The sequence below is a fragment of the Cygnus olor genome, chromosome Z (assembly GCF_009769625.2).
Source record: "Cygnus olor isolate bCygOlo1 chromosome Z, bCygOlo1.pri.v2, whole genome shotgun sequence".
NCBI lineage: Eukaryota > Metazoa > Chordata > Aves > Anseriformes > Anatidae > Cygnus > Cygnus olor.
In genome coordinates, this window is record NC_049198.1 from 13,900,570 (window position 1) to 13,924,819 (window position 24,250).

A 24,250-nucleotide genomic window follows, 5' to 3' on the forward strand; every position below is an offset into this window, starting at 1 on the left:
ACCTGTGCATACATACAAAACTTCCAAGCGAGACCACTTGTGATCTGCAACAACAGCTTAGCTTGCTGATCATTAGTCTTATTTTCTATACGTTTTTCCTTTTTGGACAGCAAGCACATTGAAGAGGCAAAATAGTTCTATGTATTTCTATTCCATAAAACACAGTTCTTTACCCGCAGCTGTTTGCACCAAATAACATCCAGTACCTACAGTGATAATCTTCAGCATATAGTGATATTTACATTTTAAAAACCCTAGCCTTGAGAATTCAGTCATCTGTGTACCTTAAAGTAATCCATAGATGCATATATATTAAAAAAATCTTCAAAGTTGTTTTTGTTTGCTTCTAAACTCTCATGACCTTTTAGGGCTTGACTCATTTTTACACCCCTTCAGGACCATGACATTGTTTTTCCCCAGTGAAAGTCATGATGTGTTCTGACAGATCCCATTGTCCAGAGAGAAAACAATATCACCACATAGCTCCAGCTACGCAAAACAAACAGTGCTCCATCTAATGCAGGGATGAAACAGGACTAGCAATAGCTATATTAGCATGAGTGACGACTCCTTTCCCCCCTACCATCCTGGCAGATAGAGCAGCATTGTTGACCACATTGGAAAGGCTAGCAGCGTGCCAATTCACCATCCTGTTATGCGCATGTTAAGAACAGGCAAACAAGAACAGCGGGCTTCAGCACACAAATAATTCAGTAACTCCTAAGTCTGGCATAACAAGTTAAACTGAGGAGCATACATTTTATATGCATCACTTCTGAGATGCTAGGCCAGTAGCTGAACACAGCATCTAACACACATACAGTAAATAAACTCACAAGTGAGAGACTGCGCTAGTAGCTGCTTATCACACATACTAGCGTCACAGTGCCAAGAAGTGAGATAAGAGACTAAATTTGGCTAAAGACTCCTCTTAGAGGAGGAAGTTGTACTTCAGTAAGTTAAGCATTTAATAATTGTCTAAGAACAATGACACAAGAGATATCTTGAAGGGAAGAATCACAGTATAAATGGATGACCTTGGTTAACTTACACATCTGTTTAATAAAAAAATCAAGATAAAAAATCTTCAAGTCTAACTGCTACACAACTGTACATTTCAAGGTTGCTTTCAGTGGCTTGTTAAACTACATGCTGCAAAAATGAAGGAAACAACAAGGAACACGAATGCAATGTTCTCCTTTTCCACTGAAACAGCCATGAGTTATCAGTTAGCGAAAGCTGTTAAAACCTGTTACTTAGAGGTGCCATGCAAGCTCAGATGACAGGTAATCAGTCTGCTAAAACACTTTTTCTCAACATCTGAAAGAATGAAGTGAAACACCAGTGAAAAATGCATAACCTTCCATTATGAATTTCTGAAAAAAATCAGGGTAATTATGTAATCTCTCATAACACGAAGTATTTTTAATTTACATCTAATTCAAGATGTGGAAACTGCACAGAAGAAAAACAACCAAGTTCTGAGAACAGTGGAAGAAAAGACAGCTACATAAGAAAGAAAACTGCATGACACAGAGATCACTTCTGAATTATTGATATGAACACAAAGACCAAACTCTACCAGACTCAAAAAAAAACAATTCACATTCAGCCTATGATTCTCAAAAACACAGTAATACACATTATCTAAATTATTTAAAACATTACAGAGAATTAAACAGGTAAAAACATTACAGAAAATTATCTCTACATTAAATGTATTTAGTTACTATTATGCTGAAAAATATAAGAGTTTTAATACTAATCATAGAGGGTGTCTATTACTACCCTTGAATCAGCAAGGTGCAATACACTTTTCACTGGTATAGCATGATGTGTAAGTTTTACTTACATTTTTTGATAAAAAATTAGAAAAAAAGAGAATGTATTACAAGTTTAACAACTTCGAACATCCCCTTGAAAGGTAGAGATGACCAAAAACAGTGATTCCAGCAGAATGTAAGCAGCGATTTGTTGTTTCCTATACACCTTTCACAGATGAACAATAGATAAAGTACTGCCATTTAAATACAACTTAGAAGATTCAGTAAACCATATTCATGAAAAGAGAGAAATAAACTCAGATTACTTTCACTCTTGCTGCTTAAGAAAGTTATGAATAGATAAAAGTGCCTCAGTAATACAGAAAAAAAAAGCTCATCTCTTTCATTGTAGTTAGAAAGAAGAGAACCATTCCTCTGCTTACATCAGTCAGGTAGAAATTAAGCTTCATATTTACAAAATTGTCTTTTAAGTAGAAAGCGATACAAGAGACAGAACATCCAAGGTAGGATCCAGGAATTGCTACAATCTCAGAAAACAAAAAAGTCTTAAGTCTTATATTGGGACTACATTTACAAATCTAACCCTTCATATCTTACTATATGTAGATCTACACTTACACATACATCTTTCTGTAAGTAAACACGCAAGTAGAATTTAAAAACCTATTATGACTGTACAGAATTCTCATTTGGAGATTTGTACAAAATACCATAAATTAAATGTTTCTGTTTTTCCTTTTTAAAAGATTCCTCAGTAGAGACAGAGGTTACATCAAATAACATTCTGGTTTTACAATCAGCTTGAAGTCGTGAAAGCAGTTCAAAAATGGACCACTTTCCAAATTATTTTCTTACAGTATTATATATCTAACCAACACACCGGGATTATACATGTAGAAAAGCCATCCTAAACTACGTTCTCACCCTCAGAACTATGTTAATTACTCCTAGTGTGTGATCTTGTATGCCAAATTTGTAGACTTCCTTTACTGCTAAAACTCCTGAAAAACAGGTTTTATAGTTGAAATGTTAACAACTTTCATAGCACCTAAAACTACAATATTATCCCTCCAACAGAAGCACAGAACAAAGCTGAAGAGTAGCCACATACAAATTTTTTGATTGATGGTGAGAACTTAAAATACCTTTAAACTTTAAACACAGTAAAAGATAACCAAAGACCATTCCAAAAGATAACAACGCTGATTTGAAAATTCATGTTTTTTTTTAACTCATGTTTTTTTTTAGCGATTTTGATGTCTTATAGTAGTATAAGACACACGTATGTTTCCTCACTTACTAGTTCTGAAAATAATTTTCAAGTTAGAACCACATAATGTACCACAATAGGTTTGCACTACTTGTCAGTTTAGAGAATGAATGCCTGCTTTATTCTTCAAATACTAGGAGGATACAACGTTAATGCCAAGAACCTTGGCAATCATCGTTATGACATACAATCTTCATATATTACTCGCCCCCCAAAAAAACACATTATTCCATCTTTCTACAGTATTAGACACATACCTGTAACTAGTGCACACTGTGATGATTAAAACCAAGCTGAAATTACAGTCTCCTAGTAAAATTCCTGTCATTACCACTTCATAGTAAAATAGAGGTATAAATTATTCTAGAATGTACGGTTAAACTCTAGAAGAACTTGTTCTAACACACCTAAAGGTTTACATATTAAGAAAAAAAGACAGGAAAAAAAAAGCACGAACTGATCCATAAACTGCTGGAGGCTGGAGAATGCTCCATGGCAGTGTGACTGCATGCCTTCCTTGTTCTCCAACTCTCTCCTGTGCACCAATTAGCAGCTGTTGTCACTGACAGGCCACAAGGCTGGGGTGACCCAGTACAACTGCTCTTGTGCTCAAAAGCAGGTAAAATCTTGGAGGTCAAGCCTTTCCCAGATCCATAATGCTGGCTATGTTAGGATGGAAATCAAATCAGTATGGAAATCGAAAACATCGCATTTGAATGGGGGACACAGGGTTACTGTAATCATTTAGAAAATTATTCTTCATTCTTCCAAACTCATTTTCTTATTTCTTGCCAACAATTCTGAACAGAAAATTCAGACCAGTCACAATATCTATTTGCTTTAAACAAAATATATACACTGACTGCGTCACATCATGCAACTACTCTTTAGTTTGTGTATCAGGGAAATCTTTCAAAACTACTCAAAAATTCTGATCATGCATTTCTTTGAATATTATTGAGCACACAAGCAGGTTGGGAATACTATCAATGAGATTAGAAGAAAATTTCTGAAAGGGAAGAACATGATCGTATCTAAGAATGTTTCCCTATTAGCATTTTGATTATTCTCTGCATCATCTTAACTTGCTCAAGAACACCAAAACATAAATGCTATCCAGCTAAAAGGCCCTTACTGATAAAAGTTCAAGCTGTCAGTAGTTAGCCACTGTCCCCCAAAAATCCTGTCACATAAGATGCTGTGTAAGAAGCAATAACCTAGCCCCATTATCAGATGTAGGATCACCCAGTCTCCGGACAAAGACACTAAGGGCAATTTGTAAAAGGGAAAGAGCAAAGTAACAACATCTCCAAATTGAAACACTAATAAAGGTACATGCAACTGTAAGCTGCAGGTAATTCAGAAACAGCCCTAACAGCAGCAGGAAACCTTTACACTGCGGTGATTGTATGACGTGATAACTACTGACCTCAAAATCTTACGACCAGAACATTTCAAAATAGCACACAGACTGACTGAAGACTGTTGGGAACTTCAGCACATCATGCTAGCAACAGGACAGTCTCACCTGCCCACAGTTGTGACCATTCAAGCCTTTTGCTCTTTTTCCTAAAAAAAATCTCAGAGAAAGGACAGAAAAAGTCAATTATATTATAAATTTTTACATATGATAAAGAAGAAAATTTAAGTTCATCTTTTTAAGCACAGAGGACATCTAATTCATAGTTACATTTTGACTCGAAGAAATCTACCTTTATGAAGTAACAGGCTAACCTACAAAACTGAGCTGGAAACACCACATTTATGGAAACAGGGCAACAGCAATATTTTTTCCATTTCTCTTTTTGAATTTCAAGAAAAAAATCCACTCAATCTATCCATGAGAATCACATATGGTTTGCATAAAGGAGACGAACAGATTTTAAAATTCTCTAGATATGAGGTTGCTAAAGCTAATTTCTGACATCGTTAGTGTTCAAAAGATGATAAAGGGAAAAGACATTATAGGTTTACTCTTTTTTTTTACAGCACTAATTGTCAGCCAACATACTTGCCTCCATACATTTTTAATATGAAGAGATTAACAAAATTATTCTTTGTTACTATTCCATTGTAATTACACATTTTCTATAGATCAAGACCATATTGTTTTGTTTCAAATACCTTTTGTCTATGCACAACTAATCTCCCACTAAACATTCTGTAGTCTTAAATCAGCAGCTGTAGTTCATTTCACAACCATTACATTCCATGTAAATTAGGTATAGAGATGTACCTCCTTCATTTTAACCAGAAGTGCTAACTGTCCCTAGCCACCTCAGATAGATGGTTGATAACCGTCCTATTTCATCTTTGCCATTTTGCCATCCTGTTGGTTTTAGGCTTAAGGTTGTTCAAAGTATCACTGATAAACAGCATGGAATTGTTAACTAAACATTTCTTGAGTGGAAATGGAATTCAGAATCTTTATGCTTTTTATTTTACACCTTGGACAATTAAATATCTTCAGTTTCCACAAGAAAAAAAAAGGGAAAAAAGTAGCTCGCTGAAGTATTTGAGAAGCTGCTAGCTACCTGAACAAAAGATCAGATATAACAAAAACAGTAATAAGTAGAATCATAGGATCATTAAGGTTGGAAAAGACCTCCAAGATCATCTGGTCCAACCATCACCCTACTACCAATGTCAGCCACTAAACCATGTCCCTAAGCACCACGTCCAACCTTTTCTTAAACACCCCCACGGACGGTGACGAAAAAAAATCACACCTTTTAGAAAACTTTCATAAAAGATTTTTCACTCAGCCTAAGGTATGGATGAACTACTTGGATTCCAAGAACATTGCCACAATTTCGTGAAGACACTTCCTCATAATATTTAATTACCTAAACATATTCAAGCCGCTGTTTAGATGCGGCTTGCTACACACTGATAAATGTAAGAGAAACAAAATGAGTCTTACATAGCTATAAAAATTCAGTTATGCAACTAAGAAAATGCAGCTAAGTAGGGGTTTTTGTTCTTTTTTGGTCTTTTTTTTTTTTTACATCTTTACCAGCATTCCTCCTCTTTATCAGCTGCAAGGACTGCGTAAATACACTCTTCATTAATTATGTTCTGAAGTTCTGCTAACTTCTACTTTTCTTCTGACCCATTCTACCCAAATTTTCCATCACTGCAGCACGTTTGGCAAATGAAAAAGAAACTGCTTGTGCAGTATACATGAATATACTAATATTGGAGATTTCTAAACTACAATAATGCAAAATATATTTCATTATGAAAGTTCTCAGTGCTCCAGTTAAAGCAATTTGTCAGCTGTCAGCCAGCACTGGTTTCACAGCATTACGGCACGTTCCCTTCTGTATCAGGACGTACCACATGAGTGTTGCTGTATGCAGTGACCTGTGTTATGGTATAAGCACCTGCCCACCTGCATGCCATAAAGCATGCTTCCAATGAAAAACACACCCCTTATTTTATGCAATCTGTTGTGTAGTCCAAGCCTCCTGTCACATGCTTACGTCTCAGTTGTAAGAAAATAGTTTTACGGTGGATAACTCATGTCTGAAAAAAAAAGTCACAGGGAAGAGTCCCATTTAGCCTGAAAGATAAAACACAAACAATTCTTTACCACATTCCTAAAACCAGTCAGCCATGATTTCAACATCAACTCTCAAGCCACCCTGAAACTTTCCTTCAATGTCTGGATTTGGATGGGTCTAACCAGTTAGTTTGTAAACAGATATTTTTCAGTATACCTACTACACTTCTTCCCACTGTTAACACTCTACCTGAGATTGAGCATCTCTTACATGCTGGTAAGGAAAAACTTTCTAGTTTCCCAGCTAATTGGTAAAGTATGCTGGAAGATTCCAAGATTGGGCAGAAGTCTGATGCATTTCTTTCTGGAAAGGCTATCATTGACTTAGCTTCCTTATTTACTGTAATTATGATGAAGGGTGTGTGTTTCTTTACATAGCATCTACCCTGGACGGACTCTGACAAAAAAAATCCCAAAACTCCTATCAAGAGGGCAGCAGTAATCAAGAGATTTTGGTATTTCAGCATTTTGTAAGATTCAAATGACCAGATAAAAAAAAAGCAAAAAAAAGCAGAAAACTAATGTGAAAACACAGCATTGCTTAAACACCTAAGAACTTATTTATACCGATCCAAATCCCCAAACAACCCCTTCTGTCAAATATAAAAAGAAACCACAAAATATTAGAATGGTAGTTTTAGTTTCTGCCCTTCAGAAGAAAAGTGCTGACATTTGTTGACAAACCTGAACCACTGCAAGAAAAAATATACAAAAATCCACCCATAAAAAAAATAAGTTACCATACACAAAACTTTTGAAGAAACACGAGCACAGATTTTGAAAGACATCGTAGTGCCCAGCTCCTACGGATACTTTAATGGTGAGCAAGGGTTTAAAGTTGCCTTTTTATGAGATTTTCACCTCATTAAACATCTAGTTCCTGTTTTCAAGAAATGAAAGTGAAAATACTGTAAGCACATACCATTTTAGTAGTTCTGAAAAGTCTTAAGACTGTAAAAGTAGTAATAATCTAGGAAACATAGCCAGAGGTATGCAAATGTTATCAATATAACCAGGCTAGTGTGCTTTACAATTTGAAAACAATGCCAATTTAAAGCACAAGTGCAGATAGAAAAGCTAAGCGTATGCCTTAATTTTGGAGTGCATATACTGAGCTCCTCTAACTTGCTTTTAAAACCTACCAAAAGGTAGGTTTTGCCTAAAAACTTAGCAGGCCACCATCAACAGTCATGTACCCCTTGGAGTCCAGATAGGCAAAAAAAAAAAGATCAATATTCAAGAATAATTGCAGTAGAGAATTTCTCAGACAGCAACACAAGTAAGATGTAAGACTCCAACTGTTTTTGAAGTTGACTGTCTGTATCCCAGGACAACTGAAAAAAACCTGTTGGTAAATACCTTCTTGCTCCTATCAGGGTTTCTGTTACAGATTCACAAAGAAGGAAGTAAAACACAGCACTGTGTGATTTGCTCTAATAGAAGTTACCTGTTACAGTTAACCATCACAATCATGGTATGCAGTGAAGGAAGGGGTAAAGGTGCCCACACATTTTGTTTATCTGGATATTTTTAAAACAACATTTCTATGCGGCTGAGGAGCCCCACTTCCCCCTATTTTCAAGATGGATCACCTACCACGAGAGCATGCAAAGAAGAGCCTGAAGTCTTTCTGTAACAGTCCTGCCACCAGTGTGCAACACTCACTGCCTTTGAGCCACCAAGAAAGCACACACCCACCAGAATCTCTGCATCCTCCTTACCGCCTTGCTACAAGGACTCCAAATATTTTTCCCCCCGATGACTTGAACTCTCAGTACTAGACAGGTGCGCAACATTCCTCCCTGCTGCTTCTTTACTGATGAAGAAAGTTGGAAATGGAGTGGTCACCAAATCTCAAGCTGAATTTGGAAACAAAATTCATCTAGCCTTCTTTGACTATCCCTCAAATAACCCTTGAAAATGCCCAACATTTTTGTGGGCTGTAAACTGCAAATAGCCTCCTGAGACATTTGCCCTGCATGCAATGCACTGCAATTTGCCATGTGGGCACAGGGAATCAAATACAACATGGTTTAAAGTGATGTAAGCACAGTAAGAAAAGCAGTATAGTTGTGAAGTTAAGCAGAACTTTTGTGTCTTTGTGTTAGAAGCAAACAATGCCTAAGTAAGAAAAAAAGAAAAAGATTTTTTTCTTCTCATAACACTGGGCCAAACTCATTCTTGAGGAGAAAAAAGCCAGTCCTCAGCTACTTTATTCATATTTGTCTCCTGTTGTAACTAAGAGACTCCACACTTGCAGAACAGAGAACTGGATGTACAAAGAGCTGCTAAATCAAAGTAGTGTCTCGCAATGCCTGTAAATTAATAATAAATGAAAGTATCGGTGCTGAAGATAGGTACCTTTCAATTAATTAAAAAGCACAATAACAAAAAGTGAAGACTGTTACCCTCAGAAAGAAGGAAATTGAGACATATAGTCACAAACAGCACTTGTCCTCATCCACCATCAGCAGTTCTATTTGCACCCTGGTTTATCTCAAATACTTCAGTAAATAAACTGGATAGTTCCTAATAGGCAATGCAGAGTCAGAACTACAGGAATACAAAAAAAAGAAACCACCACCAATCCCAAACCAAAAAAAAAAAAAGAAATACACCAAGAAACAGGGATCTCTTGACAGAAGGACATTTAAAGGTGTCTGTCTATAGATAAGGTGCTGCCTGCAATTCTCCCCACCCAGGCCTGCACAGCTCAAAGCCAGCAGCAGAAACACCAGCAAGGCAGGGGTGTAGGTCACCTAACAGGATAATTTGTTACTGAAGCAGTAACAAATTTTCAAAATCAGTTGGTAAGTATACTCAGTTACAGACAGGAGCAAAGAACTTTGCAGCAAACCAAGCGTGGATTACACAAGCCTTTCACAGTGCCTAGGGCTCTGGGAGGTACACCAGCTCTGCAGCTCAGCTTGGAATCCCTGCAAAATAGTCAGAACCAAGACGAATTTTGCTAAAAGCACAGCATACTTGCAGCACGGTTATGTACACAGCCGCAACCGGACTCAAAGCAAGAATTCCTGCCAAATGCGATAACTTGGTCAATAATTCCAATTGTCCTCTCTGGCCTTAAGAAGTTATGAGCTTGATTTCAAGAGTCTAATTAAACCAGTATGCCTCATCCCATTGCTAATTCCTTCCAGATGACTGCAATGGGAGTTGCGCTGGTGGTGAATCTGTCCTCCTTTTCCTCTTCTGTTCTATTCTGAGCAGGTAATAGAACACAAGGCCAAAATCTGAGTACGGTGAATCCCAATTAACAATTTTAATTTCATAACCAACAGAAGACATGATGTATAGCCTTAAATAGTCAAAAGTGACCAGTTCAACATCTATCTTTAGGGTTTTTTCTTACTGTAACAACATTACCAACTCTACTAACATTATGTCCAACATATATTCACGTTGGGGACAATTTTTCTGGAGCTGATCATGTTTTCAGAAAACTAATTTTCTAGGGAAAAAAGGTTAAGAAAATCATTGTCCTAAAATAAAATTAATCAAAATCATCTTAAAAGACAGTGCACAGCCTGGGCTGAGCAGCTAAAAAGTTTCAAAAACAAACAAAACCCAGAAAACCACAAACTTTACATTAATATCTCTAACCAGGTTAATCTCATACAGAGACTTCACACATGTAGTGCACCGTAACATAAAACACCCTTCATAAACTTTATTACATCACTTTTGAAAATGCATAGCATTAAAAAGCTCTGAAGAGGGAACTCTTGCTGTTCCAGGCATGGTAAAAACACATAATAAGAGAACAACAAGGTGAGTTCTGGGAAAACATGGGCAACCCTCAAGGAGCAGTGAGGAGCAAACAACAAGTAAGCAGAGAAAGGTGCATCAGTTCTACATGCAGCAAGGCACTCCCGGAGTCTTACTGCACAAAAAGCCAGGAAGAAGTAGGAACTAAAGCAGCACAAACAAGGCTAGCATCCTCCCTGCATCTATTATTAGTTCTGAAATACTTAATAACAGCACTGGCCTCTTGCACAGTCCACAGTTACGGACTACTGAAAGCCTGACTTGTATATTAAGTCATTTTTGTCTAACCATCACTAAATGAGAACCTGCTTAAAACAAGGCAATACCAATTTAGTTTCACATATTCGTAACAGAGACCACTGCAGCTAGAAGCACATGGCTGAGGCATTGTTTCTGGCAACTCTCTACTTTGCACAACACAGATATTCTAGATTAATCAACACAAAATTCAATTGTCTGGGGGAAACAAAAAAACAATAGAATAATCTTTTAAGATACTGAAAGCGTGAGCCTTATGAAAAACTATGTGACTGGCTCAACATAGTGAATCAAAAAACAGGGTATTACTAGTACAGAATTAGTGTAACAATTTAAAATACTTAAACTAATTGCTTATGTAACTATAGTAACAGTTGGAAAAAATAAGTGTTCACTGTGATTGTGTGTTCAGTGGGGAAATCAAGTTATCATCTAGCTTAGTTAATGCCATGCTGAGACATTTTTTATTTTAATTTTTTCTTTAAAATTCTCTATCCAATTACTGATCAGTCAGTTATAGTTTCTCCAACAAAAAAAAAAAACAGATTTTTGATGGGGGCTACATGACTAAAGGTAAAGCTGTACCTTATGTAATTGCGATTACCATACTAATGTTTTTTGGTTTTTGTTTTTTTAAAAACAAGCACTACACAGTGCAAAACATTTTTTTTCATTGCTTTAGGAACTCATTTTGCATCTTAACTGAGACTTTTTTTTTTTTTTTTACAACAGGATAAACATGATATAGTTACAATGCTATTACTACAGGTCTCATGGGATCAGTAGGTAGCTTAAAATACCTCATAGGAAAAAAAAAATCAATCTCAATGACAGTCACTTTTTGAATTCTGAGTAAGAGATTTCAAACAGACCACATCTAAACATCACTACTCCAGCATTTAAATTTTGTGTATTGTTCTGTCACATCAGAACAATTTAGCATTACACAATGTAAAAAAAGGTTACTAAAGACATTCATTAAAATCCCGATTCTGTAAGTTTCATAAACAGATAACACTACTTACAGTAATAGCTGTGTCATGTGTCTGAACTGTTAAGGCCTTTGTCCTGCATTTTGTTGACGAAGTTTCACTCGTTTTTATTTTAAAGGCACAAAAGCAACCATGTGCATGTGGAGATGGGGTGGGAGGACAGAAAAGAGCCTGTTCCTTTAAACTGAAAAAAAACTCAGAGCTTTTCCTCAAGAACTAAAACACATTTGTAAATAAAATATATGTATGCAGAGATCATTCTTAAGCAGTTTTACCTTGGGCTGAAAATTAAACTCTAAAAATAGTTTGCACTGGGGAAAAAGAAAGAATCGGAGGTGGAATCGGTGAGATACAGCCTAATTCCAAGGCGAAAACGTTACTGCCACCGCTAATATTCGCGCTTCCTTTACGTTCCGCAGCCCACTTTCGTTTCATCGATCCTGTCACTTCTCCGCCCGGCTCCTCGCAGAGCCGAGCTCCCCAGCACGGCGGCGGCCCTGCACCTCCCCCCAGCCCCGGACCTGCCGCCTCTCCCCCTGCCTTCCCCCGGCCCTTCGGCGGAGCCGGGACTACCGGGCGGCGGCCCCGGGGCGAGGCTCCCACCAGCGGGCAGGCCTCCGCCTTCCTCCTCCTCCTCCTCCTGCTCGGCGGCGGCGGGGGAGGAGGCGGCGCCTCCCGGCCCGTGCCCGTCCCCGTACCTCGGTTGAGATCCAGCGGGACGTTCTCCTCGCCGCTGTCGTTGCGACCTGCGGGACGGGGGAGAAAGAGAGCGCGTCAGGATGGCAGGGAGGGGCGGGGTAGAGGCAGCGGGCACCGGCGGGGGGACAACGGGGGCCGGGTGCGGGCCGCTCGGGGCCGAGTCCCCCTCCTTGCCCCGCCTCCGCCGCCGCCGCGCGGGGCCCTCACCTCGGATGCGGAGGTGCCTCAGCGACCGGGCGCGGAGGCTGACCGCCATGTTCGCGGCCCCGCAGTCACAACACCGGAAACCTCGCCCGATCTCGCGAGGAGACGTCCGGCGGGACAGGACGGCACGGGGCGACGCCGCCGCCGCCGCCGCTACCACCTCCCTCCCTCCGCCCGCCTCGCGAGAAGCCCCGCCCCCTCCCACTGGGAGGCCACGCCCCCGAGGCCCCGTCTTCTCCCTCAGGCCACGCCCTATAGGCCACGCCCCTTCTTACGCGGAGGCCACGCTCCCTCCCCACACAGAGTACCCCCTTCCCCCCACCGCCCCCGAGGCCCCGTCCCCGCCCCAAGAGGTGGTTGCTGGAATGAGTTCCTTCAGTTTAAACAAACGCATTCATTTTAACTACTTCCTTACTTCAGTTTTTGTTTATTAAATAAGAAAATAATGTTCTTGAAGGACCGAGGTTCCCAAAACTACAAGGTATAAACGATAGTATCTCATCCATCCGTAACACAGGACCACAACAAACTCGCTTTAGTGGTTTCATCAGCCTCCCTCAGGGCTGATAGTCAAAATTTCACATCCAGGGAGCCCCTGGCTTCCTAAAAATGCTAAATGAACTGCTGCTTCTAGTGGTATTACTGTACCCCATTTCTGAAAACACTACTGGGACTAATTAAATTCACATTAAAAAAAAATGAAGTGTCGGCCCTGTCTTAAACTTCTGGGTTGGATTCGAGCCTGTAATCTGCATGTGGAATGCTTTGGACCCTCGCACTCAATGCTGGTGCCACACAGCACTTAGTTCTTCCCTTACAGATAAAATAAGCAGTCAGACAAACTGCATTTTGAGGGAACCACAACACCTTACAAAAAAAAAGATAGCAAGAAAGGAGTAATGTTTAAAATCTGGGGTACTCTTTTAACATTTTGTTCCTGCTGACAGAAGACACTGTTTAATAATCAAAATATTTCGCTTAATCCTTTGGGCTTCATCTCTCTTTCACTTACATTTGACTTATACAGACAAAATTCAGGTTGTCTATGATACCGACATGCAAAATAATGTCATAACATCACTTATAAGAGGAAACCCACAAGGGTACATTGAAGATAATTTGGGTTGTAATTAATATTTGCCACAACAGAAATATATATATATATATATATATATATATATATATATATATATATTTAAATGTCTATGGTGACATGGAAAATAGCAAGTATGAGCTAGCTTTGACTACCAGTTAGGTAGGAGCTCTCCACAAAAAAATAAAAATAAATAAAATAAAAAAATGTGTGTTGCAAAAGTGAGCCTGGCACTTAAAATATAATGGCCATAACTAGTATGAGGAGTCTGTTAATAAACTTTATAAAAACTTCAGTCAAGCTATGTTGATAAGAAGTTAGCCTAGTGAATTCAACTGAGCTATGGTGGTTTGTACTTGTTGAGCATTTTGTCTTACCCAAGTGTAATTGTAACAATATTCCTTAATTTTCAATATCATAAAATCGGCTCTAAATAGACGTTAAATCCCGAATGACAGTGGGATGAAGAGGAGGAAGTGAAAATCTAGTGAATGAAAAGGTTTGAAAAAATCATTGCTTTTTTTTGCTATCTATACCGTTAACAAGAATTTTGCAATCATTCTATTTGTCTAACTTTTTTCTTTATGTGAAACCCATCAGACTGCTTAAGACAGGATAAAACCTGAGCTCTGTTTTGTACTGTCAAGAAAAATAGTCAACGCAGATATAAAGCAGAAGGTATAAAGAAACAATCACACATTGAACAAAGTATCTTAAAGGGGGAATGGTGGCCAAATTGGCTGCTCCCTGGCACTGTTTAAGTGACTAGTATGGGCACAGCCCCACTGCCTGGGCTTCAGCTGGTTATGGGTAAGGGGCAGACAGACTGCTCAGACTGGGGTGGTGCAGAAAGTGTGTGAAGGCACCGTGAGGTTTAGGTGGATGCCGAATATTTTCTGGTGAAATTTTAAGCCACGCATGTAAAGCTCCACATCCTGCTTTTTTTTGATCTTTATTCATAACTTTTGGTCTCATGTTCACCAAGGTGCTTGGAGAAAAAACAAGGGGCATTTTGCTGTTTGCTCCCTAGGGAGGTTTTTTTTCACTGAATTCGCTTTTTGAGGTGATTGCTTGCCTGGCGAATGTGGTGTATTCCTAATACATTCCTATGCTAGTCTTTTCAAATACAGTCCAACAGGTGTCTTTCTACATATACTGTTACGGAAAAGGAGTTCTATAAATAATGTTTTAAGTTACACAGAAATAAAACACAAAACAATAATTAAATGAACAGTAATACAGTTTGCAAAAGCAAAATGATTTGGCTGAGGAAAAGACAACTCCTAACAAAATGTTTAACTCAGTAAACATGTTTCTGGAGTTGCTCTGATTTTGAAAAGCAATGCAATCTAAGTTAATTCATGAATGTAGTGCCCTTAAATCCAGCTAGAAATAAACATGATTAATAAAATCTGAAATGATTGCAACTGGGTAAAAAGTTAATATTTCTTAAGTATACAATAATGGAAAGAATTAAAAAATGAACACAGAACGTATAGCAGAAAATGATGTAAGAGTGTCAATAAGTAGCATACTAAAGCAACAGTGACCAGCTGCAGAATAACAGCATGTCAAGTGATGCAACAAGTCTTCCTGATTAACTGGACAGGTTGCTAACTAGATGGTTAATTAGTGAATTAGTGTAACCTCACATTTAGTCACCCATTCATGTCAGATTTTTCACAGCATTCTGTGCTGCATAATACTATTGAAGCTGTGAAAAGCAACAGGTGTTCAATTGGCATATGGTTAGCATATTAATTAGACCTGAGTAAAAAAAAATAAAAAATAAAAATAAAAGCACACAGCTGCTAAGTGTTTCAGTCCAAATAAACTCTAGTTATAGGGCTGAAGCCCTATACTTATGTGTATAAGTATAATTTATCATTACTCAATTTAAAATCTATAGGGCAGCAGATTTTTTTTATTATTATTTTTTAAAGTTTTCATTGCTCTTTTCTGAAACTGAAGAAGCCCACAAACATTTTTTGGGCTTTGGCTGTAAAAGGCTTGCTGTCATTTTAATAGCAGTACTATTATACGTCATGCTATCCATTGGGAAATATTTGAATGTATTTAAAATTGATCTATTTATTTATTTTTATTTAAGCTGTAAGTAGTAAGATTTACTTATATACAGCATTCCAACTTAACTACTGAAAAAAACCTCTTCCAAGCACAGAAGGAAGGTATGTTTGGCTGGATTTGAAATGCTATGGGAAAAACAGCATAGAACACAAAATACAAGAATTGTTAAGTCCTCTCAGTGGTCAGTGAGTCATAAAACCTCTGATGGTGTCACCCACAGAGCGGGTCCAAAAATGGGCATTTAAACAGAGCAGCTTTTAAAAACGAGACAAAAGTGCAAGTGCCAGGAGAGGAATGCAGAAGTAGGGGAAGGGTTCAACAGGATGAAAAGAGAAAGGGAAAAAAATAAATAAATAAATAAAATAAAAACAGAGGCAGGAGAGGCAGGAAAGCAAAGGACAGAACACCACAGTCTCAGAGGATCAAGGAAAAGAGGAATAACTATGAGGAAGAGGAAACAACTGAGCAAGTGAGTGGAAGCATACAGAGAGTATCCCAGGTGGTAAATGAGGGCAGTCACTCCAAAACCCAGGATGTCTTCGGGTGGATAAAGAAAGAAGAAGCTGGGCTTACCTGTGTGAGCCGGTGTAGTGGGTTTATGTGGCAAGGTTTTGGTAGCAGGGGGCCATAGGGGTGGCTTCTGTGAGAAGGATCTAGAAGCTGCCCCATGTTTGGTAAGGGCCCCGCTGCTGACCAGAGCTGAGCTAATAAGTGATGTTGTTTTGCGCCTCTGTGAGAGCATATTTAAGACAGGAAAAAAAAAAAAAAAAAAAAGAACGACACTGCACCACACAGCAGCTGGGAGAGTGAGAGGAGTGAGGAACAGCCTTGCAGGCGCCAATGTCAGTGAAGAAGGAGGGGGAGAGGTGCTCCAGGCGCTGGAACAGAAGTCCCCTGCGGCCTGTGGTGAGGACCATGGTGAAGCAGGTTGTTCCCCTGCAGCCCATGGAGTACCACGGTGGAGCAGGGTTCCACACTGCAGCCCGTGGAGGAGACCACAGTGGAGCAGGTGGACCTGCACCGACAGAGACTGTGGCCTGTGGAAGACCCCTGCCAGAGCAGATTCTGGGCCGGACCTGTAGCCCGTGGAGAGGAGACCATGCAGGAGCACATGACCTGGCAGGAGCTGCTGCCCGTAGGGGATCCAGGTTGGAGCAGTTTGCTCCTGAGGGATGGACCCCGTGGTACGGACCCATATCTGGAGCAGTTCACACCGGATCAGTTCACCAAGGACTGCATCCTGTGGGAGGGACCCCACAGCACAGGGGACGAGAGTGACTGAGAAGGAGCGGCGGAGAAGAAGCACTATAGACTGACCATAACCCCCATTCCCCTGTTCCCCTGCACAGCTTGGGGGGAGGAGGTGGAAAAGGGTGGATGGGGGGGAAGGTGCTTTTGGTTTCTTTCCTTTGTTTTTCACTTCTCTAGCTTGTTAGTAATAGGTAATAAATCTTACTATCTCCCTATGCTGTCTGTTTTGCCCGTCCCGATAATTACTGTGCGATCTCCTCGTCCTTATCTCAACCCTTGAGCCCTTTTCATTGTATTTTCTCCCCGGTCCTCTTTGAGGAGGGGGAGTGAGAGAGTGGTTGTGGTGGAGCTCGGCCGCCCACCCGAGTAAAACCACCACAGCCGGGCAGTGTACTGGGGCAGGAGCATGCGAAGGAGGCCAAGACACAGGAGGAGGAAAGGGCTCATGGCAGGGTGTCCCTTCAGCCAGCACAAGGAGGGGATGGGAGCCCCGCACCCTGTTCCTGGGTTTCGGGTGCATTTTCCAGCACATGCATGCGCAAATGAAGGAGCAGGAGGCTTTTCCTGCTAAGAACTTGAAAATCAGGAATCTGGCCAAACAAAAGAATTAAAACCAGGAAAAGAAAGCCGGTGCTGATTTTTCTTTTCTTTGTCAGTCTCATGATGCCTGAGCTGTAGGATTTTACAATATTACTGAAGTAATGCAAATTGCAGTGTGTTTCTTAAAACCTTCGGTATCCACCTAATTCACATTTCATTCACGTACGTGTTGACATTTTGCATGCTTCCTTGCCACCTAATGGTGAACATATTAAGGTTAAGCAGTGTTTCTATGTGCATTAAGAAAGAAAATAAACTTTCCTGTATTCTTTTCAACAAGGCCCATGATACAAAAGCCTTGAGGATGAAACTCTATATATTCATTACCAGCTTAATCTTCTCTCTCAAAGTGCTTTAGAAGGAGGCAGAAAATTTAACAAATTCATGTATGTTCAGGAGCCAGTTAGCTAGACTTGAGAACAGAAAATAAAAGCTTTGTGAGCTCATTGCAATTTTGCTTCACCCAAGCAAAAGAAGGGGAGCTGAGTCTGTCATGCTGCTGCAGGTGGCATTCTGCAGTGCTGCGGCAGAGCTGGGTGGCATGGAGATCTCTCCCAGCCAGCACGGGTGCTAGAAGTGCTTGGGATGGGCAACCTTTCAGGGGGACCACTAACTTGCTCCCTTAGTATTCAAGGTGGAGGGCTGTGCTGCTCTTCTGGATGAACAACTTCTGAGAAATAAGTGAATGTTCTCTGAACATGTCTGGGTGCCTCAGCCTGGCGTGTCCCCAGACCATGCACATGTAAGGGAGTAATTCTGGCCAAAGCCGTACAGCTGACTCAAAACCATGCCAGCAAACTTGGTGTCGACATGGGACTCATGAGAAAGAAAATGTTGTAAGCAGAGGGAATAAAGCAGACCGTCCAAATCTAGAATTTGCCCCCAGTTTCTTACATTCCAAAATATCATCTACACTATTATTTTCATGAATTTTAATCAGTACCCCCTATTACTGCAAACTTGGATTAAAAATATAAGTTTTTGGATGCTTGTACTTTTTAAGCATGATGCAGTTTATGTTTAACCACAGGTAGTAAGGAAAACGAAAGCACTAAAAATGTCATTAATCTAGATTTAGCAGTTTGCATTTATACCCAGAACTGTGGATACGTGCCACAAATTGTTCTGCTTGTGCCTTCCTTTCATACACTAACATGAGGATAAAATATTTTCTTTGTCTCGCAAGAAAAATCCATTCCTATTCATGGAAATCAGAGATAGCCTTGTGATGAATACCATGAGATGCTAATACTTCTGGGTGCAGCAGAGAGTGGGGAAGATTTGCACTAAAGAAAGGAGTGGCCAGAATCTGAATGAACAGGGCTGAACAACTGCCTTTTCTGTTAACTCTCGTCCAGCCCATGCACTAAATGAGGCGGGGATCCTGTGGAAAAAACTCCTGAGCCATCCAGTAATTACAGACTGCACACACATTTAAAGACATATCCACAGAGGCAGGCAGGACCGAGGTTGCGCAAATACAAACTCATTTCTTGCCCTCTCTAGTGTCTGGGTGCTTCACTGAGTAGCGAGGCTGTGTGTGAAAAAACCTTTCCATGTTGAATGGTCTGTGGCTGCTATTCAGAAGTCATAAGACTCCTTTTACAGATCCATCTGTTTCCAGAGAAGTTGCCTTATTTGCCATAAAATGCACACACAGAGATGCACACATGCATGTGTGCACCCATTTTAGTTGTAAAGCAATGCGATGCTAAAGGCTAATCCTTAACACAGTGAATCTGGACTCCTACACTGAATTTCCTTCCTCATAGTAAAGCACTAGTCTTTGCTGTTGAGGTTGATTATGCAAGCAGATCGGACATAGAGGAGGGTTTTGTTACCACCAAGGGAGGAGTAGCCAAGGGATCTGCAATTATGAGGATCGAAAATATAAACCTCTTAACGCAGGAATGCGCAGGAGATCAGTGGCATTCCTGCAGCCCAGGAAAAGGCCTGTGGTCAAAGCAGGGAAAATGCTCTAAAGCTGCTGAATCAGAGGAAAGGGTCCTTTTCACCCTCCCAGTTTTTGTTTTGCTTAGCCTGTTTACCAGGGCACCACAGAGGCACAACATGGATGGAAACCAGTAGTATTTAACTTGACTGGGGCGTCCATACCAAAGCCCGCTTTTTATGTCAATATTTTGCTGTTTTCAGTGCTGAATATTTTAGCAGGCACAGTAAAATACTCCAGGATGGACTTAGGAGAGGGAAAAGTGTCCAGAGAGAGAACAGCTTTCCTTTTATTTCTTTACGACTTTGAAAAGATAATACAATAAATTACAGGTGAGAAACCCTTAAGTATAGTCTTTATTAAACTGCCTAAGCATAGATTTTCCTGTCTGGAAGTTTTTCTGCTTGCATTTCACTTTCTGAACAGCAATTACTGACAAACAAATGCTGCACTGTAGCTGTGCTGCCATTGCAGCAATAATAAAGTTGATTTTCACTGTGCTGCTCAGCAATAGTTTCCAGAAATTATTTTTCAGCTACTGCTGCTCTAGTTTGGCAGAAGATGGTGTGCCCACATGTCTTGTTAGGACATTTTTATTCAGAAGGAAGAAAAAGATTCTATGCAGCAAATGACATTGGTAAAATAATAATAAAAAGAAAGAAATAAGGTAATTTTTCAGTGTATAATAACTCATAATACATTTCAACACTCTGTGCCTCTCACACTAAGTTTTGGTCAAAAAATACACAAATCAAACAATGCACAAATCAAACAATGCACATTTTTTAGCTTAAAGTATGTTATGATTATTTATTGTGATGATTTAATGTATCATAAGACCAGTCTAAAGTTAGGTAAGGGAACATGTTGCCTACATCACATCAAGGTTAAGAAACTGTAAAAACTATTCAAAATATGCAACCAAAAAGTGTGACAAAGAATAAAATTTACATCTCTGCAGGGGAACAAAAGAGATTTGTATTCTGTTGAGGTCTTTTAATGCAAGATAAAACAACAGGGAATTTCCCTTGTTGGTTTTACGGCAACACGTGGAGTTCTTCTATCAATTGAAACTAAAACAGGATTGTGCACATACTTATAAATTTAACACAAACTCATTTTGAGATAATTAGCTATATAAAGCATGAAAATTTTTATCCTATTATTAACTGACAAGGGATCATATATTTCTGAATGTGCAAGGTTCTAAACCAGAGTTCACTCCAGTTCATTGGCACATCGCTAGTTTGATGCATATACTCTCTAGAAAGTCCCCCAAAAGTAAATCAACCACCAGAAGTTCATTAGCCAGCCAGATTCATTGTGCTTAACATAAAATGTAACATTTTAAATTTTTGTGCTGGTGCTTATGTTTACTCATAGAACTGGTGTTTGTATGCCTGGAAGACAGTTTGAACAACAAATTTAGGACTGGAAATGCAAGTTTGCATATAGCTTTTCAGTATATTATCAGTGATTTTAAATACAGTGTAAAGCAGCTTATGGGCTATTATCTCTACAATAATTTCATTTGTTATCATAACATTATACTTTAGAAATTTACTGTACTTAGAACCATCAGTAAAAGGCTCTTGCATAAGATGAAATCGCATCTCCACTGAAAGTGAGACCAAATGTCTCACCGATTTATACAGAGACTTTTTTCTTTATATTTATAAGCTAAACTTGCTAGCTTGCTACGTTCTACTGTTTTGCATAGTGTATTTCAGGGCCCTTGAAGATCACAGGAGACTTGATTACCTAGAGAACTTGCACTGATGCAAACGCATTGGTTGTGACAGTTTTTTGATTATCTTGCAAAACAGCAAAAGCATCACGCATTGCAAACACTTTTCATTTTCTGTACTTGATCACCTTCTTTATTGACTGTAAACTTTTGAATTCCAGTGAGTTCTCATATATAAGCAAATGCAAAGAGATTATTATTATGGCACATCCATTCACTTTACTTTGTTTTGCTATCTGCTCATGCAGCTACGAGCATCACCAATAATCTTGGCCACTTTAGGAATAAATGTTGTTTTTACAATGGATTAGCATGGAAATGCCTTATTTAGATACTCTCTTTCCCCCAAGTCCAGTGTAAAAAATAATCATAGAATCAGAGAATATCCTGAGTTGGAAGGGACCCAGAAGGATCATTGAGTCCAACTCCTGGCTCCACACCACCCAAAAAAACCAAACCATATATCTGAGAACATTGTCCAAATGCTTCTTGAACTCCAGAAGCTTGGTGCCATGAGCACTACCCTGGGGAGCCTGTCCCAGTACCCAAACACTCTCTGGATGCAGAACCTTTCCCTAACACCCATCCTGACCCTCCCCTGTCCCAGCTCCATGCCATTCCCCCGGGTCCTGTCGCTGTCACCAGAGAGCAGAGCTCAGCGCCTGCCCCTCCATTCCCCTAGTGAGGAAGCTCCGGAGCCTGGTGTCCATTGTGTAAGGGCACCTGGAAAGGTGAGGTAGGCAGGGAGGGCATTTGTCTGCCACCCCAAGCAGAAACTTGCTTCCATTCCCTCCTCTATCTTAGGTCCCTTTCTTCTACCTGGTGGTGAGAGGGTAGTGGGTCCTCTTCCTTTCTTGTGTTGTGGCTGGCTGACAGATCTCTCTCATGGTTGGTAGGATATGATTCCACCAGCCAACCTCCTTCTCCAACTCCCCGATGCTCCTCAACCTGTCCATCTCCTCCCGAAGCTGTGCCACCAAGCTGAGCAGTTCTTAGTTGCCATCACTGAAATGTGGTGGGACCACTCCCATGACTGGAGTGCTGCAGTGGATGGCTACAAGCTCTTCAGAAGGGACAGGCAACAAAGGAGGCACAGTGGTGTGGCTCTCTATATTAAACAGTGTTTTGATGTTTTTGAGCTCTGGGCTGGGAATGATAAGGTAGAGTCCCTGTGGATAAGGGTCAGGGGGTTGGCCAACAAGGTGTACATCCTGGTGGGGGTCTGTTACAGACTGCCAAACAGGACAAAGAGAACGATGAGGTGCTCTGTAAGCAGCTGGCAGAAGTCGCTCAATTGCCAGCATTTGTTCTCATGGGAAGCTTCATATTCCCAGACATATACTGGAAATACTGTACAGCCCTGGGGAAGCAGTCTAGAAGGTTCCTGGAGTGCATGGAAGACAGCTTCCTGACTCTGCTGGTTAGAGAGCCTACCAGAGGGGGTGCCCCGCTAGACCTGCTGTTCATGAACAGAAAAGGACTGGTGAGAGATGTGGTGGTAGGGAGCTGTCTTCTCTATTCTTGGTGAAGTCAGGATGGGGTTCAGTAAAACTGCTACCTTGGACTTCTGGAGGTCAGACTTCGAACTGTTCAGGACACTGGTAGGGAGGGTCCCTTGGGAGTCAGTCCTGAAGGGCAGGGGGGTCCAGGTTCATGGAAGGCAAGTCCTGCCTGACCAATCTCATCTCCTTCTATAACCAGGTAGCCCACCTGGTGGATGAGCGAAAGGCTGTTGTTGTAGTCTACCTAGACTTTAGCAAAGTCTCTGACAGAGTCTCCCCCAGTATTCTCCAGGAGAAGCTGGCAGCCCACGGCTTGGACAGGTACACTCTTTGCTGGGTTAAAAACTGGCTGGAAAGCCAGGCCCAGAGAGTGGTGGTGAACGGAGTGAAATCCAATTGGCAACCGGTCACCAGTGGTGTTCTCCAGGGGTCAGTGTTGGGGCCCATCCTCTTTAATATCTTTATGGATCATTTGGGTGAGGGAATTGAGTGCACCATCAGCAAGTCTGCAGAGGACACCAAGCTGAGGGGAAGTGTCAACCTGCCAGAGGGTAGGAAGGCCCTGCAGAGGGACCTGGACAGGTTGGGTTGATGGGCGGAGGCCAGTGGGATGAGGTTCAACATGGCTAAGTGCCGGGTCCTGAACTTTGGCCACAACAACCCCATGCAACACTACAGGCCTGGGGCAGAGTGGCTGGAAAGCTGTGCAGAGGAAAAGACTCTGGGGTGCTGATTGATGTTCACCTGAACATGAACTGACAGTGTGCCCAGGTGGCCAAGAAGGCCAACGGCATCCTGGCTTGTGTCAGGAATAGTGCAGCCAGCAGGACCAGGGAGGTGATTGTCCCCATGTACTCTGCCCTGGTGAGGCTGCACCTCAAGTACTATGTTCAGCTTTGGGCCCCTCACTACAAGAAAGCCATCAAGGCCCTGGACCATGTCCAGAGAAGGGCTATGAAGCTGGTGAAGGGCCTGGAACACAAGTCCTGTGAGGAGCGGCTGAGGGAACTGGGGTTGTTTAGTCTGGAAAAGAGGAGGCTCAGGGGAGACCTTATTGCTCTCTACAACTGCCTGAAAGGAAGCTGTGGGGAGCTGGGGGTCAGCCTCTTCTCACATTTAACTAGTGATAGGACTAGAGGGAAAGGCCTCAAGCTGAACCAGGGGAGGTTCAGGTTGGAAATGAGGAGATATTTTTTCTCAGAAAGAGCAGTCAGGCATTGGAACGGGTTGCCCAGGGAAGTGGTGGAGTCACCATCTCTGGGGTTACTTAAGGAAAGGTTTGATGTGGTGCTTAGGGATGTGGTTTAGTGGGTGATATTAGTGGTGGGGGGAGTGGTTAGACTAGATGATTCTATGATTGGACCTGGTTGCACCTCCCACAGGTACACACACTGCTGCTGTCAGACACTGGCAGAAAACTCAGGCTAGAAACTAGTTAGAAAAAAAATATAGCATCAAAA

At 40.8% G+C, this 24,250-nt stretch overlaps 1 protein-coding gene across 1 annotated transcript in view; it reads right to left on the reverse strand.

Moving 5' to 3' along the window:
• The window catches only part of RICTOR (RPTOR independent companion of MTOR complex 2), an 81,075-nt gene extending 68,342 nt beyond the window's left edge, over positions 1-12,733 (reverse strand). Inside the window, exons 1-2 of the mRNA XM_040541935.1 lie at positions 12,562-12,733; positions 12,354-12,401 (exon numbers count right to left, since the gene is read on the reverse strand). Coding sequence (XP_040397869.1) covers positions 12,354-12,401; positions 12,562-12,610 — 97 coding nt within the window. The 5' untranslated portion in view covers positions 12,611-12,733. The remainder of the gene's footprint in view (positions 1-12,353; positions 12,402-12,561) is intronic.
• Positions 12,734-24,250: the final 11,517 nt, after the last annotated feature.